This window comes from Callospermophilus lateralis, chromosome 10 (assembly GCF_048772815.1).
Source record: "Callospermophilus lateralis isolate mCalLat2 chromosome 10, mCalLat2.hap1, whole genome shotgun sequence".
Taxonomy (NCBI): Eukaryota; Metazoa; Chordata; class Mammalia; order Rodentia; family Sciuridae; genus Callospermophilus; species Callospermophilus lateralis.
The window spans coordinates 17,464,576-17,481,236 of record NC_135314.1 but is presented as its reverse complement, the minus strand read 5'-3'; the positions used below and the strand labels follow the sequence as shown (position 1 = coordinate 17,481,236).

Sequence of the window (16,661 nt, the reverse complement as noted above, 5' to 3'; positions counted from 1 at the left end):
AGCGATTTAGAGTGAACCCTAATCTTCTGTTTGTGACATTGGTTACAAGGGAGATATAACATGAATGAATATATGAATAAATTTAGAAAATTGTTATCACTAATTGTTCACTCTTGCTTATCCATGACAGACATTGCATTGTCTTATACTTTAAATACATCTATAGAATGAACAATTGCTTTTTGGCATTATTTAAGGTACCAACCTAGACTCTAGAGATAGAGAAAACTACCACTTAAAATAAATTTTGTGCCTGTAATTCCAGCAGCTCAGGAGGCTGAGGCAAGAGAATTGCGAGTTCAAAGCCAGCCTCAGCAACCTAGTAAAGCCCTCAGTAACTTAGCAAGACCTTGTTTCTAAATAAAATATTAAAAGGGCTGGGGGTATTGCTCAGTGGTTAAGCACCTCTGGGTTCAATCCCTGGTGTCAAAAAATAAAACATAAAATAAAATTTAAAAAATAAATTTTGTGGTTTATGCTGTCCTCAGTTACTACCTCAAGTGGTTAAGATATTTTTAATTTTGACAAATAATGATATGACAACTTGGATAATTAAACATGTTCTTACAATTTAATTAGTATGCTCAGTAATTAAGTTCTGTTTCATATATGCATTTGTGCTAAGCCAGAGGCAGGATCCTTAATCTGATGATTTAGCTGAAATAATCTTACTCGTTTTACTCATATTTAGCTGGATCCAGAACGAAGTTTATTTGACCAAGGAGTAAAGACAGATGGAACTGTACAGCTTAGTGTACAGGTAATTTCTTACCAAGGTAAGTTAAAGTTTACATTATGTTTTTTTGATATGGTAACTCATTTTTGTGAGTCGTAGGTATTTAGATGGTGTTAAATGACTTAAAGTGAATTATAGCCAAATATTCTTGCAAGTGTGAAAGCTACCACTCTATTAACTTGGAACCATTCTGCCTTTTATAGTGAGCCACATAAGTCAAAAAATGGATATCATGTGCCTACTTGCCCTTTCTTGATTCATTTCCCAATAGAAGACTTAACAGCATTGAATCTAGAGTCTAAATCACATCTGTACTCTCTTTGCAAGGAAATCGGGTCACTATAGTGTAGCACAGAGAGTTTGCAAAGGAAGTGGAGTGACCCAGGTAACCATATCTATCACAGTATTTTACTATTGTGCAAGTACATAAATTAAAAAAAGGAAAATAGGAGAAAATTTTTGGTAGGTTGAATATTGGGATTCCGCCCCCTGGAAGAAGTTGTATTTTTATTTGGTGTTTTTTGGGGATTTCTAATTTAAATCTTTATGGGGTTGGGGATGTGGCTCAAGCGGTAGCGCGCTCGCCTGCCATGCGTGCGGCCAAGGTTCGATCCTCAGCATCACATACAAACAAAGATGTTGTGTCCGCCGATAACTAAAAAATAAATATTAAAAAAATTCTCTCTCTAATTTAAATCTTTAAATTATTTAATCTCTGAACAAATATTGCTTGCAATTGTAGTCCACAAAGCATAGTTTTCTTTGGACTTTGAAAGTGATAGTTATTATTTCTGATACTTCATTCTTTCAGGATTGATTATTGGTTGCAAATAGAAAAATTCATTTTTATCTTTAAAGACTCAATAACCTCTCAATGCAGATTTTACAAAAAGTTGACTTACTTAAAGCCATAAAAGTGAAATTAGAATAAGGATGAGAGAATGAATCTTAGGAAAATACTTCTTTAAAATTCTAATTATTTTTATCATATATATTTGAAAAAGTGACTTTTGTATATCATCTAGTCAATGATAGTACATTTTTTTTATAATACTAATTTTCATGAAGGATTTAAGTTGACTTTTGTTTTTCTTTCAAATTTGCATTTAGTTTAATTCTAATGTAGATTATTATAACAGATTCCATAAGCTTTTGTTGTTAAATAGTATTGTAGTTTCTTAGTGCTGTCTTTTCAATATAGGTATTTGAGATTATTTTCATGTAGGGTTACTTTTTTCTATTTTGAATAAATAGAGTATATCTTATAGACAATCATGTAGACACCACTAAACAAAATAGTCTCTTTATGGTATAATTTCTTAGCTTAATTATAATTTCTGAAACATATTTAGTCATTTTTATTTGGGGTAGATGTGCATGGAAAGTCTCTGAATTAATAAATTATTTAACTCATCTTTATTATCTTTTTCACAGAAATTACAGTTCTTAGTACCTTTAAACTAGGGTTTAAGTATCTTCTGAATTTGGGTTTTTCTTCATTTAGTTGAAAATGAAAATTAGAATTTAATGGTGTGAACTTAATTTAACAAAGTCAGCATGGTTTTTATACATGTTCTTTATACTTTATAAAAAAGCAGAGTCGGTAATTTTAATGTGTTTAGAATTTTTTTCTTTTAATCTTAGGGTATATTGCTACTCAACATTTAAATTCTTTCTAGTTTAATTTTTATTTTTTATTCTATATTGATACTTCTTATTCATTAATTTTTTATTGTAGTTAAAAGCTGGTACTTTTTTCTTTCCTAATGATGTTTGTAGATAAGACATGTATGTGTATATGTTTTAATTATTGAAGAAAAGTTGTAAAACAGGTTAAAGAATTCTTGAATACCATTCATCCAGATTCCTCAGATGTTCATTTTTGTCTCACTTGCTTTTTTTTCCTTTCCCCACACATATTGTTTTTTCAACTATTTAATTACAAATTGTAAACACGATCACTTTTTGTTCCTAAGTTCATCACTAGTGTGTGTTTTCTTAAAAACAAGGATTCTTTTATGTAATCATCGTACAGTTATCAACATCAGGAAATTAACATTGATCCAGAACTGTTATGACAAAAGTTCTGCTGATTTGTATTTATTGTTAATAGGGATCTATTAAATTCTCTAGATATATTGCTAAAAATATATTTTTAAAATTTTTTCCTCTCCTTTGGGAACATGTAAACTAAATTTCAATTTTTTGTGCCTTGTGTGTTATCATCTAAATTTAAATTTATATATTTTTTAAAAATTTACTGTTAAGGAATTGAACCAAAACTTAACATCCTTGAAATTGTTAAAACTGCGGAAACTGTTGAAGTCGTAATTGATCCAGATGCCCACCATGCTGAAGCAGAAGCACATCTTGTTGAAGAAGCCCAAGTGATAACTCTTGATGGTACAAAACACATCACAACCATTTCAGATGAAACTTCAGAACAAGTGACAAGATGGGCTGCTGCACTGGAAGGTTATAGGAAAGAACAGGAACGCCTTGGGATTCCCTATGGTAATTAAACTTATAATAATTTGTTAGGTAGACTAATAAGAATTAGTTTGACATAGAGAACATTAGGGTAAGTTTTAATCTATTTTAATTGTAGATTTTGTAAAAAGAATGTTGATTTCTCTCTCTCCGTTTTGAACTGTAACACACTTAAGCGTGTATGATGAATGAATATTGGTGCTGGGAATACAAGAAAGTATAAAACAAAATTTCTGCCCTTACCATATTCACAGTATAGTTGAAAAGAAAGATGAAAATAGGTAATTGTTATGAAAGGCAATATTAAAGCTGTCAATAGCTTATAGAAACACAGCAAGCTATTAGAATCTCAAAGGAATCATCGTGGCCTGAGAAAAAACTGGGGAAGATTTTTTTTATAGACAAAATATTTTGTAGAAAAGGACATTGGAGGCCAGAAACATTGGGTGTAAAGCTTAAGCCTGGTAGCATTAATTAAAAAAGGGCTTCTGGTGTAGTTTAGCAGTAAAGTGCTCCTGGCTTTAATCCCTAGTACTGAGAAAGAAAGGAAGGGAGGGTGGAAAAGAACAAGAAAGAGAAGGAGAGAAAGGAAAGGGAAAGGGAAGGAAATAGTGCTAGGACTAAGCTGAGAGTGTGAGTACAGAGTAGAGAGATTCAAGGATTAAGTGATTGGGGCAATAATCTTGATAAAAATCAGTTGCATTTTCATTATATGTGTAATGAACGCTTTCATGTATATGTGTGCCATGGTGTTAAAAGCTGGGCTCGTGATGGTGCATGAGGAGACAGAGCATACTTTTAAGATCCTTGTTGGGAAAGTAGGGAAGTCTGATATGGAGTAGTAGCTTAGCGCCACTTCTTCATTTGTTGTGTGTTCACAGACAAATATGTGTATGTATTGACGTGTGTATAGTTTTTATGCTAATTTTTTTCAGTATTTCACATTAAACTACTGAGTATGAAATTCACATTAATGTGATACATATTATTTAGAAGACTAGCCAAAATCAGTCAATTTTTATTAAATACAAATGTTTAAAACATTATATCTTGTTATTCAATTCCGTAGTTCTTCCTTAACCCCATTGGTGAGATCCATCACTTATGGTATATCTTGTTTCACTTAAAGAAAGAAAAAAATCTCTTAGGAAAAACAGTATTTCTTTAACCCAACTTTCCAATCTTCAGCCCTTTAACCCAGGTGCAACTATCTTTTACTTTATTGCTTTTAATCATAATTAACTTCATATTATAGTGGATAAGGTTTCATTTCCTTCCCCATTGCACACAATGATACCTTACCCTTCTCCATTTTGTAATATTGTTATGCAATTTTTTATTTAAATCATAGTCTTTGTGTGCCTTATAAGTGTTTGTTTATTTATGATTATATTTACGCAACTTACTTTTCCTGAAATTCAAAGTTGATTTATTTTTAGTTGATTTATAGGTTTGTCCACAATACCACTTTCTCTCATTTTGAGCTATTTTTGTTCCTGTTGTTAGTGTTTTCCAAATTCTCAGTTGTCTTTAGATCAAGTCTTTCCTATGTCTGCTGCAGAGCTGTCATCCTAGTGCTGGTTCTCCCATTTTCCAGGATCTCATATTTTTCTTTGTCATAGTGAATTTCAGTCTGTTTATGCACTATTCTTATAAAAAGGTACTAAGAAATAGATTTTTTTCTTTCTTTTGTTGAGCTTTACACATCTAAAACTAACTTTATTATGTTTTCTTTGATAGTTTGGGTATATAATATTAAAGTTGAAAAATGACTTTTCCTCAAAATTTTGATGACCATGTTCCATTATTGTCAAACATTCCAGGGGTATTTTCATCTACTCCTTTATATTTCCTGGGCTTTTGTTTGTTTGTTTTTTAAATTTTCTGGAGCCTTTTTTTGTCTGCTCCTAATGCCTAGTCTTTACTTTGGTTTGGTGAATCTTTTTCATTCATCGTAGATTTATGGTTTATGGTGTAAAGTTTCAGTCAGGCCCTTTATTACTGAGTATGATAGCCAATAGTCTCATGTATGCACTTAGAATGTGCCTGGTCAGAACTGAGATGGGCTATAAGTGTGAAATAACCAATTAAATCAATTTTTTTTGCACCAATTACATACTTGAACAGTAATATACTTGGATATATTAGATTTAATGTATTATTAAAACGAAATTCACCTACTAGTTTAATGGGCATTATAAAATCTAAAATTGCATAGTAGTTTGCATTATATTTCTTTTGATCATTATTGATCTAGATAATTGTAGTCTTCAGTTCTAGAGGGTTTTCCTACAGTATTATTTTGATTATTACCTTCTGGTTTTTTTTTTTTTTTTTTTTTTTTTTTAACTCTGTTGAATGTCCTGGATTGATCCTCTCTGCATTATTTTTCTTCCTTCTTTTTCAACTCTACTACTTTCTAGCAAATGTTTTTGCCTTTAAATTTTAATCTATCTGATTGTTGTTTATTTGGTTTTAGTACTGGAGATTGAACACCGGATGCTCTATCACACCCAGCCCTTTTTATTTATTTATTTTTTATTTTGAGACAGATCTCACTAAGTTGCTGAAGCTGGCTGTGAATTTGTAATCCTTCTGCCTCAGCCTTCTGAACTTCTGGGTTTATAGGTGTGCTCCTCTGTGCCTAGCCTGATTTTAAATTTTCATTTACGAGGGCTCTTTGGTTCTGTTTGTTCTTTTCCATAACATTTATTTATATATATATATATAATGTTCTGCTCTCTCTGAATTTTTTTTCTGTTTATTTTTATTTATTGGTTTAAGTCTTTCTCAAATGTTTGAATATTCTTGCCTATGTATTTACATTCAAAACCAAATAACTTTAAAGCTCATTTGTTTGAAGTTCTGAAGGATTTGTTAATTAGATGCTGATAAAGAGAGGTATTGGGTTTTTCATTGAAAGATATTCAAATGTGATATGTGTGGATCTTTTTGTTAGATTTTTTCAACTTGGAGAATGGACCAAATGCCTGTCAGGAATAGAAGATTGGGATGAGTATTAGGATTGATATGTATGTGAGTGCTGCATTCTAAAAGTGGAATGAGAACTGGGACAGGGAGGAGGTGGAGAGGTCTTACTCTTCCATTTGTAGATTTTTATTACTGGGAACTATTCTCCCAACGTCATCTTCATGTTTTTCCTCATTTATAGTGCTTTGATGTCCATATGTGTGCGATGCTCCTATCTACTTGCCCCTGAGAGTGAAGGAGAGGCCATGTAGATTCTAAAACCATATATTTTTAAATCAATGCTCTCAGCTTTACGTCTTGCCTGGAGCCACCATGACTGAGCCTATGTAGGAGTTCTGCAAGAAGAAAGGCATTCAATTTCCAGTGGTATCTTTTTGGACGGACATTTAGGTCATGGTTTTTCCCCCTTTCTGTCAAATTGCCTATTTCTGTGCTTATTGTCTTCAAAAAAAACTAGTAGAAATTTCTTATCCACGTCTGTCACTTTATTCTCATGTTCCTCTGATTTTTTTCATCTTTTGAAAGTTCTTTCACTGTCATATTACTGCCTCTGCGGGAAAAGAGACAGAACATGCATTGCCAATTTGGCATGTTAAACCAGAAGTCCTGATATTATTTCAGAGAAAAAATCAGGCTAATGTTTTCCCCTTTATTGATCTTGATAATTTCTTGTCTAATTTGATGTAAAATGAGTTGTCTTGGACCCTTTAGAGAAGTATAGTTCTGGTGGTTATTCTAGCTGAACAGAATTCCGTTCTTCTGTTGTTTTGAAGTAGTATTCCAGAAATAGGTAGCTTGCTTTCTCAGTTACTTTCTGCCTTATTTTTGTTGTTGTTATTGTGGGGGTTTTTTGTTTTGTTTAGTTTTTCATTCTTTGGTTTCTCTTTGTTGTTGTTGCTTTTTTTCTACTTAGCTTGGACCTGAGCCGCCTCTTTCCATTTTCTTGTGTCCCTGTGCTTCTCATTTTTGTTTCTACTTCCAGTCTTCCTTATGTGAGTGCCACTCTCCTGAAAGTAATCCTTGACTAAGTTGAAAAACTCCCAGACTGCACCAGTCCTTTAAACCTCGTCATGAACCCCTTGTACTCAGCTGCTATTGGTTTGGGGCAAAACTATTTTTAAGCCATTGCTTCTTTCTTGGCTTGTTGTGCTTTCAGTGGATACTTCTTAGCTGTATACTGGTGTTCCTGTACTTAGAATGGATCAGATGCCCCTTTGCTACCTTTTTTTTGGGGGGGGGGGTGTTGCACAGATATAGGGACCATGGAGGTCTTCTAGCTGTTTTGCTGTGTCTTTACCCATGTCTATTATAGAGTAGGGGATATCTTGTCACCTGGCTTTATTGTAAACATCCATAAGTAGTGATTTCTTTTTTGTTTTGGGTCCCCCTCCTTGTTATTTTTTTCTATTTTTATGTTATGCATTCAGAGAAATTAATTATCATTTCCTATAGTCCTTCTTCACTTCTTTATATAGAAAATTTTAAGGAAAAAAAAGATTCTGTGGCTATCCATACTTTCACAGATAGTATGCTCTACTTAGTACTGTAATATTTATGCAGTTGACCATCTTTTTCATTTGTGAATTCAGTTAGATAGTAAAATATGATGGAGAAAATGAAATTATCTGAATATACCACATAAGGGCTTAGAAGAATTTACAAGACAAAGGCCTTATATTTATAAGGCTTTAATGTTGGCAGCTGAGTGAATAAGTAATTAGTATGTTGTATTGTAAGGGATGCCATAAAGGTAAATGCAGGAGCAACTAACCTTTTACAAGAAGGGAAAAGGCGGAAGGTACATTATTCACATTTTAGAGACTAAAGGTCACAACCTAGAATCCCCTTGGAATTTCTTTCAAGGCACCAAATCAGACAATGCTATAAAACAATATTTTGAACTTATATAATTTGCTCTGTTCTCTCCAAGATAACCATGTATGTTGTATTTTGTTTTTCTTGATAAAATTCTAGGCTGATATAGTACCAAGAGATTCTATCATGAATTTAGAGTGAGCCTGACAAAATGGCACATGCCCGTAATCTCAGCTGCTCAGGAGGCTAAGACAGGATGATGACAAGTTCAAAGCTAGCCTGTGCAACATAGGATGGCCCTGTCTCAAAACGAACAAATATATCAATAACAACAACAACAAAATTAGATTGAGAACTTAAAAAAGGAGATGAGAAAATACAGTATAAAAATCTTTTCACATAATTTTATTTTGTTGGGAAAAACATCTGGATTTTTTGTGTATGTTTATGTATTGACAAGTTAATTATAAATATAATACATATAAAGGAACTAGACTAAATGTAATATTTTCTTTCTAGATCCTATACAGTGGTCCACAGACCAAGTCCTACATTGGGTGGTTTGGGTAATGAAGGAGTTCAGCATGACTGACATTGACCTCACCACCCTCAACATTTCGGGGAGAGATTTATGTAGCCTCAACCAAGAAGACTTTTTTCAGCGAGTCCCTCGGGGAGAAATTCTCTGGAGTCATCTCGAGCTTCTTCGAAAATGTATAAAATTAAGAGTTATTATCTGTTTACATTGTACTTTCTTTACAAATTTGTTTTTATCTTAATTGTTAATAACAATAGTAAGTTAATTAAGCAGTAATACTTTTGTTAACTGCATATGGGATTGCTGACAACTCTTTGTGTTATCTTCTTTAATCCCTGTAATTCTGCCACAAAGCATTACTTTAGTTGTTTTTTATGTAAGAAAATTAGGCTTTAAAATGCTTCACAGGTGACAGGGAGAGGCAGAGCTAATATTTTAACCCAGGCTTACATTAGAATTTGAGTTCTTAACTCAGATGCTGTTTTATCAGTCAGTTCTTCCATTTTCTGCACATCTTCTAGAAGTTTAAGCTCATTTATTCACAGGTGGCTTCTACCTCATTCTCTAATTATTAGTGGGATTAAACATTTTAATTTACTATAGTTGAATAGGGTCTTTAAAGAGAAAGAAGTGTACATCCCACCATCATAAATTGGAAGTCACTAGTTTGTAAATGATTCCACTTTCATTCCACAAACATTATGATCAAGTTACTTTGTAGGAAAACTAGAAACTGCTTAGATGCAAAAAAAAAATAAATAAATAAAAGCTCAAATAAATGTAAATTGTTTTGTTTGAATTTTAATCTCTTATATTTCAATGACATTACATTTATTAAGACACCTTAACAACAAGCCAGTCCTTAATACTATTTATATATCTGAGATGCTAGCCAGACCTTCCTTATTTTTCAGTTCATAAGTAGGACAAATTCTGACTTTACTTTATAAGTTATGGGTGAAAATGTAATGGTGAATATTTTGTGTGCCATATACCAAATAAGGGAAGAGCTCTGCTACACAGATTTTTCACAGTCATGTACTGCTTAGCTTTTGCATCTGAGGCACTTTCTCTGCTGTTGAATGATAAATGAACTTTGGAGGGAGGCTTTTCTTCATTGTTTATCCACAGTTTTACTCTTGTATGGATTTTTTAAATATTTTTTTTTTAAAGTACCAGTTAAGCACGTTAATAATCCCAGTGGCTTGCGAGGCTGAGGTGGGAGGATCAAAGTCAGTCTCAGCAACTCAGCTGAGACCCTGTCTCTAAATAACATATAAAAAGGGACTAAGGGTGTGGCTCAGTGGTAAACTGGGTTCAATCCCTCTTACCAATAAATAAATAAGGTATCACACTAAAATACTGACAACATTTATTGCATTTATAGGGTTTATTTCCAATTTCAGTTTTTATAGATAAATAAGTTAAATGTCTTAGTTGAAGCTTTGTCATTGCTTTCTCATATTTTCCTCTGAAGAGCTTTTCAGATGAATAAGGAAAATTCTGAATTGTTTCAGGGTCTTACATTGAAATATGTTCATTTGCTTTGTCATTGCTTTCTCATATTTTCCTCTGAAGAGCTTTTCAGATGAATAAGGAAAATTCTGAATTGTTTCAGGGTCTTACATTGAAATATGTTCATTTGCAATATTTTTCTTGTAAGAATTCTTAAGGATACAACAACCATAGTGCCTAGACTACAGTTAAGTTTTCCCCAAACTCAAGGTTTCCTTGCTATCTGCCAGATCAACTCTTTGTTGTAGTTCATTCTTTCTGGTTCTTCTATTGTTCTCAACTAAAAAGCTCATTCATAGACTTTTTCTAGTTTGGGTAGCAAAAGAGTCTTCGATATTTTTTTTATTTCCATGGAAATTGGTCTAAAAGAGAATGGTTCTTCCACAGAAAAGTTGGAATTGTCGTTGTTTTCAAAAACAGCAAATCCCTACAGCATAGATAAGTGTCTCCAAGAATTTTATCTTTCTTGCTCTGCTTTGATAGGGAAATCCCATGTGGTTTGGGAATCTAACAGCTTAGAATTTATGGAATGAACTGGATGATGTGTGAGGCTACTTCTGGCTGACTCTTTATAATTCACAAGCCTTCTCAGAACCAGCATTCTTTAACCAATCTGGTCCTTCCTGTATAGAGAAGTCTGCAGAATATCTCTGAGACAAAACTATGTTTGACTCAGCCTATTATCTGTTCTTCCTCAGTGATCTCAAGGAGAAGCGGTGCTGGAGAGGTAGAGCTTCTTTTGCTGATATGTGTTGATTACCCACCTGAGCTACCACATTCCTGCAATTCCTTTTTTTTTTGGTACAGGGGATTGAATTCGAGGGCACTCAACCACTGAGCCACATCCTTAGCTCTATTTTGTATTTTATTTAGAGACAGAGTCTCATGGAGTTGCTTGTTGCCTCGCTGTTGCTAAAGCTGGCTTTGAACTCAGGATCCCCCTGTCTCAGCCTCTGGAGCCTATAGGATTACAGACGTGTGCCACTGTTCTGGCAAGTTCCTTTTGTGTTGAAACTTTATCCAGGTTCTGCTATACTTGCAGGGGGTTAATTAGGAAATGTCCCAATACTGCCAGTTCTAATGTGCTTCTATCTTTGTCACTCAAGGCAACGGTCTAATTTTGCTGAGGGTGTTCTTTAAGAAAAAGAATTCTTTATACCTTTAGTATATAATGTTTTTTGATAAAATGGATTTATATTCCCCAGAGGTTTGCCTCTAAAGAATATGCTTCCTTTGTGCACAGTCAAGATTTTGAAGCTTCAGGGGAAATATTATACTCAGAATGTCTATATGCTCATGGACTAAGCTTTCTAAAACCCCTCTATTTCTGTGTTCTGTCTTCTATCTTCCCAGGACCAAACTCATGGATGAGAATTAAGGCATTAGGGGCTGATTTTACAGTTTGGTCACACCTAGGCTGTGTTACTTTCTCCTTGATTTCTTTTGAGGATAGTGAACCTCTATTCATTTACTCACAAATGAAACAATTTGAATTTCAATAATACTTTTTCCTCTTTCATATACTTACATTAAATTCTAGGGAGAATCAACCATAGACATAAACATATAGAGCACAATTTTTTCATGTCACTGGTTATTCACAAAGTCAAGTCACACCATTCATCCACTTATGTTATGATGTCCATCTCATTCCACCATCTTTCCTACCCCCATTCCCCCTCCCTTCCCCTCCCTCCCTCCTCCTTTTTGCCCTATGTAAAGTTCCTCCATTTCTCTCATGCTCCACCCACCATTCCTCATTATGGATCATCATCCACATATCAGAGAAAACTTTCAGCCTTTGTTTTTTTTGGGATTGGCTTACTTCACCTTAGCATAGTATTCTCTAAACTCCATATATATATTACCTGCAAATGCCATGATTTTATTCTCTTTTAATGCTGAGTAATATTCCATTGTGTATATATAATCCATTTTCTCTATCCATTCATCTACTGAAGAGCATCTAGATTTGGTCCTCAGTTCAGCTATTGTGAATTGTGCTGCTATAAACATTGATGTGGCTGTGTCACTGTAGTATGCTATTTTTGAGTCCGTTGGGTGTAGACTGAGGAGTGGGATAGCTGGGTCAAATGGTGGTTCCATTTTAAGTTTTCCAAGGGCTCTCCATACTGCTTTCCGGATTGGTTGCACCAGTTTTCAGTCCCACCAGTAGTATACCAGTGTGCCTTTTCCCCACATCCTCGCCAACACTTATTGTTGCTTGTAGTTTTGATAACTGCCATTCTGACTGGAGTGAGTTGAAATCTTAGATTAGTTTTGATCTGCATTTCTCTAATTACTAGAGCTGTTGAACATTTTTTCATACATTTGTTGATTGATTTTATATCACCTTCCAAGAAGTGTCTGTTCAGTTCCTTGGCCCATTTACTGATTGGGTTGTTTTTTTGGTGTTAAGTTTTTTGAGTTCTTAATATATATTAGAGATTAATGCTCTATCTGATATGCATGTGGTAAAAATTTGCTCTCATCCTGTAGGCTCTCTGTTTACCTGTTTCTTTTGCTGAGAAGAAGCTTTTCAGTTTGGGATTTAGACTTCTTGTTAGGTCCTCAGTCTTTCTTGGCATGGCACCCACCCTTACTAGAGTCTGGTTGGTATCCTAGGTCCCAGGACTCACTGAGATCCTAGAATGATTACTTCTGAGTTCAGTTTGACTATCAAAATCTACTGTCATGTATAACCAGAAAGAACCAAGAAATGTTTTAAAAGAAGCATAGTTAACAGTGGACTCCAAATGGACCTGGTAGTAGAGACTGAGATTCACAATTATTGTTTGACAGATAAAGAATAGCATTTAAGCACGGAATATAACAGATGAGTAATGTATGGTTCTGTAAAGGGCTATGTTAGGCCCTTGTGTAACATAACTTTTATTTTGAAAGCTTTATTTGTAAACATTAAATTATTTAATTTCATTGTGATGTATAGGACTGACTGCTATAATTTTATTCAAAGGTAGATATTTAATAGATTATTCTGAGCAAGTTTTGGTGGAAATGTATATCTAAATAATTTCAGTTTGATGTATATTCTCTCTTGGTGTTCTTACTGTTTTTTACATGACTTCATGTAGATAAATTGATTTAGATACAAATATTTGTACTTAGAAAGCCATAATTTTTAGAATAACTTTTCTGAACACTATAAGAAAGTTGAGTCTCCCTGTGATCCTTCCCTTAAAAGATACCTTTGCCTTTTAAAATGACCATCAGAAATTTTTCAAGTATTTATAAGTTTCATGTCTTTAGTATTTGGATTTTTTTGTTTAGTTGGTTTTGGTTTTAATTATGGAACTCCCTTTAAAAGGATTTTGTTTATTAAGTTGAATTTTACTGGATTGGAATTTTTATTTCTAGTTTTGAATGAAAACAATTTTTTTTGTGTGTTCTTCAGATGTGTTGGCAAGCCAAGAACAGCAGATGAATGAGATAGTTACAATTGATCAACGTGAGTATTCATGCCCATAATATTGGTCCACTGAATCATTAAGAAATCTTTTGCTGGGCACGGGGCTACCCACCTATGATTCCATTGACTAGGGTGGCTGAGGCACAAGGATCGATCGCAAGTTGAAGACCAGCCTCAGCAACTTAGCGAGGGCCCTAAGCAACTCAATGAGATCCTATCTCAAAATAAAAACAAATAAATAAAATGGACTGGTAAAGCACCTGTGGGTTCAATCCTCAGTACCAAATAGAAGAAAAAAAATACTTTTTTTAAAAAAAATTACTGCAAGGTAGTAAACATTTTTTATGAAAGATTTTTAGATATACAGAAAAATAAAGTATAACACCTGTATACCCCATAAGAAATAAAGTAAGTCATAAAAAATGTTGTAGATTCCATTTTCTTCCAACGAAAGAACTATCATCAACTTGAGGTCTACTATTTACATAATTTGATTTCTACTAACTATGTTACCATAAACTTTATAGCATTGTTTTGCACATGTTTTAAGGTTTTGGGTGAAGTAGTATTATATTGTACATATCCTTCTGTAACCTAGCTTTTTGTTTAACATTTATGAGACTAATCTTTATGAATAGTTACAGCTTGACTTCATTCGTTTTCATTGCTGAATAGTATTTTTCTTAAAATGTACAAACGTCATTGAATTGAGTATTTGTAAGATAGTGTCACAGGGTTTCTACCCTTTCAACCTTAGTAGGTAGTGCCACAGTTTTTCTCAAAGTGGTTATATGACTTTGTCTTGTTACTAGAAGTGTAATGTGTGTTATTTGTCCAAATTTTCTCCAACATGTTATGCAATTTTTATTAATAAATATTTAGAAACAAATGTTTTTATAATTCTTTGCCTAATATCTATACTGTTATTTCAAAAATAAGTAGGCTAACTCTTCATTGTTAAGATTTACAAATATTAATGCAAATATACCTCATTCTCTGAAATTTTCTAAGTTTGATTCAAAACTGTTGTGAATTAAGTCTTATAAGGAAGCCTTGTGTTGATGTAATTAGAAGAACATTAATTAAATTGATTGCATTTAAGGTCATTCAAGAATTGTTTTTACTACTTGTATTGGAAGAAAAAATTTCTCCCTTTTCTTTTCTTGCAGCTGTGCAGATTATTCCAGCATCAGTGCAGTCTGCTACTCCAACTACTATTAAAGTTATAAATAGTAGTGCAAAAGCAGCTAAAGTACAAAGAGCCCCAAGGATTTCAGGGGAAGATAGAAGCTCACCTGGAAACAGAACAGGTATTTTTGCATTAACAGGTACTTATGAAATTAGTTATATTTTACTGTATGAAAATGTTAATATGGACTATTCTTTGGGCAGTATTTCACATTATTTTGTGAAAACAAAAATTTTGTTTTGTTGCCCCTGAGATCTAAACCAGGGCATCTGTGTGTTGCCTGTGTCTTGTATTAATTTATAACACTATGGACAATAACTTGTCCGTCTTGTTAATTTAGGAAACAATGGTCAAATCCAACTATGGCAGTTTTTGTTAGAACTTCTTACTGATAAGGATGCTCGAGACTGTATTTCTTGGGTTGGTGATGAAGGCGAGTTTAAGTTAAATCAACCGGAACTTGTTGCACAAAAATGGGGACAACGCAAAAACAAGCCTACGATGAACTATGAGAAGCTCAGTCGTGCATTAAGGTTAGCATTTATTGCTTCTTTTTTCCAATATCAAGTCTTTCTAAAAGATAATTTCATATTCTAGTTGTAAACATTTTATGTAATGATACTAATTATTTGGCTTGTTTATAGATGTTATATATTCTTAAAAAGCTAAAATTTGTATGTTATGTTAAAAATGACTCTTTAAAAAGATCTTATTAATAACTTTGAGGTACATAAAGTATTTTGAAAATCGTTCTTATCTGATTTAAAAGCATATAGTATGCTGTTCAAAACCAGTGTGTTTAATATTTGAGATTTTATCATTTGCATATCAGATAGATGCTGTCATTTGCATAGCTAAAATGAGCGAATATAAATTTTTTAACAAATATACAATTACTGTCTCTTTTAGAATTAGATGCAAAATATTGTTTCCTTTTTTTTTTTTTTTTAATTTTTCTTTTCTACAGTCTGCTTGAATGTAAATATCCAACCTTTACATTGATAAAATTGGAAGAGTATAAAATGGTTTGGTTTAATTTGGTATAAATGGTTTGGTATGAATTCTCTCTCTCCCTCTCTGTTTTTTTTTTTTTTTCTTGAGTTAGTCTCCTTATGTTGTCCAGGCTGGGCTCTATATTGTGATCCTTCTGCCCTAGCCTCCCAAGTATCTGAGACGACAGGTGTGTGCTACCATGCCCAACTTACTAGTACAAAATTTCTATCAGAAATTATACAATAGATTAGAATAGGAAACCCAAATATAACCAAGAACATATTACATTTGATTTAAAGAAATATGACAGTGGGAAGAAAACATATGAAGAAAATTTACTTTTCAGTCAGCAGTGGTGGGGTAATTGGCAACTCATTTGGGGACTAAGGGAGCTGAATGACACCTGACTGCTCCCTTGTATCATACCAAACATCAGTTCCATGTAGCTTGATGATGCAAAATAGGAAAACATCTAGAGACACTTTCATGATTGCAGGTAACAGGTAGAAATATTTAAATAATTGAAAGCACCGACCTGACCATAAGAGAAAAGATCAATAAACTTGGCTATATTTAAATTAAGAATTTCTGGTCATCAAAAGCCATCATCTTTAAGGGTTGGGACTGTAGCTCATTTGGTAGAATGCTCGCCTAGCATGTGTGAAGCACTGGGTTCGATCCTTAGCACCACATAAAAATAAAGGTATCGTGTCCATCTACTATAAAAAAAATTTTTAAAGCCATCATTAAGAGTATAAAAAGCAAGCCACTCGTATGTGTCGTAAGAATTATATCTGAAATATCTGAAGAATCTTAAAATCAATAAGGAAAATTTTTTGTAAATGGGCAAAAGATTTGAGTAGATAATTCAGTTGAGAGATTATTCAGGTGGCCAATAAATACATGCAAAGATGCACCACTTTATTAGTAATTATGGAAATGTGGTTTGAAATCACAATAAAAT

General features: G+C 33.3%; 1 protein-coding gene across 4 annotated transcripts in view; it reads left to right on the top strand.

Moving 5' to 3' along the window:
- Gabpa (GA binding protein transcription factor subunit alpha) overlaps window positions 1-16,661 on the top strand; it is a 33,217-nt gene that overhangs the window by 10,786 nt on the left and 5,770 nt on the right. For all 4 annotated transcript variants that reach the window (XM_076868671.2, XM_076868670.2, XM_076868672.2 and 1 more), the window contains exons 4-9: window positions 692-776; window positions 3,005-3,250; window positions 8,552-8,746; window positions 13,501-13,554; window positions 14,685-14,825; window positions 15,045-15,237. In XM_076868671.2, coding sequence (XP_076724786.1) covers window positions 692-776; window positions 3,005-3,250; window positions 8,552-8,746; window positions 13,501-13,554; window positions 14,685-14,825; window positions 15,045-15,237 — 914 coding nt within the window. The remainder of the gene's footprint in view (window positions 1-691; window positions 777-3,004; window positions 3,251-8,551; window positions 8,747-13,500; window positions 13,555-14,684; window positions 14,826-15,044; window positions 15,238-16,661) is intronic.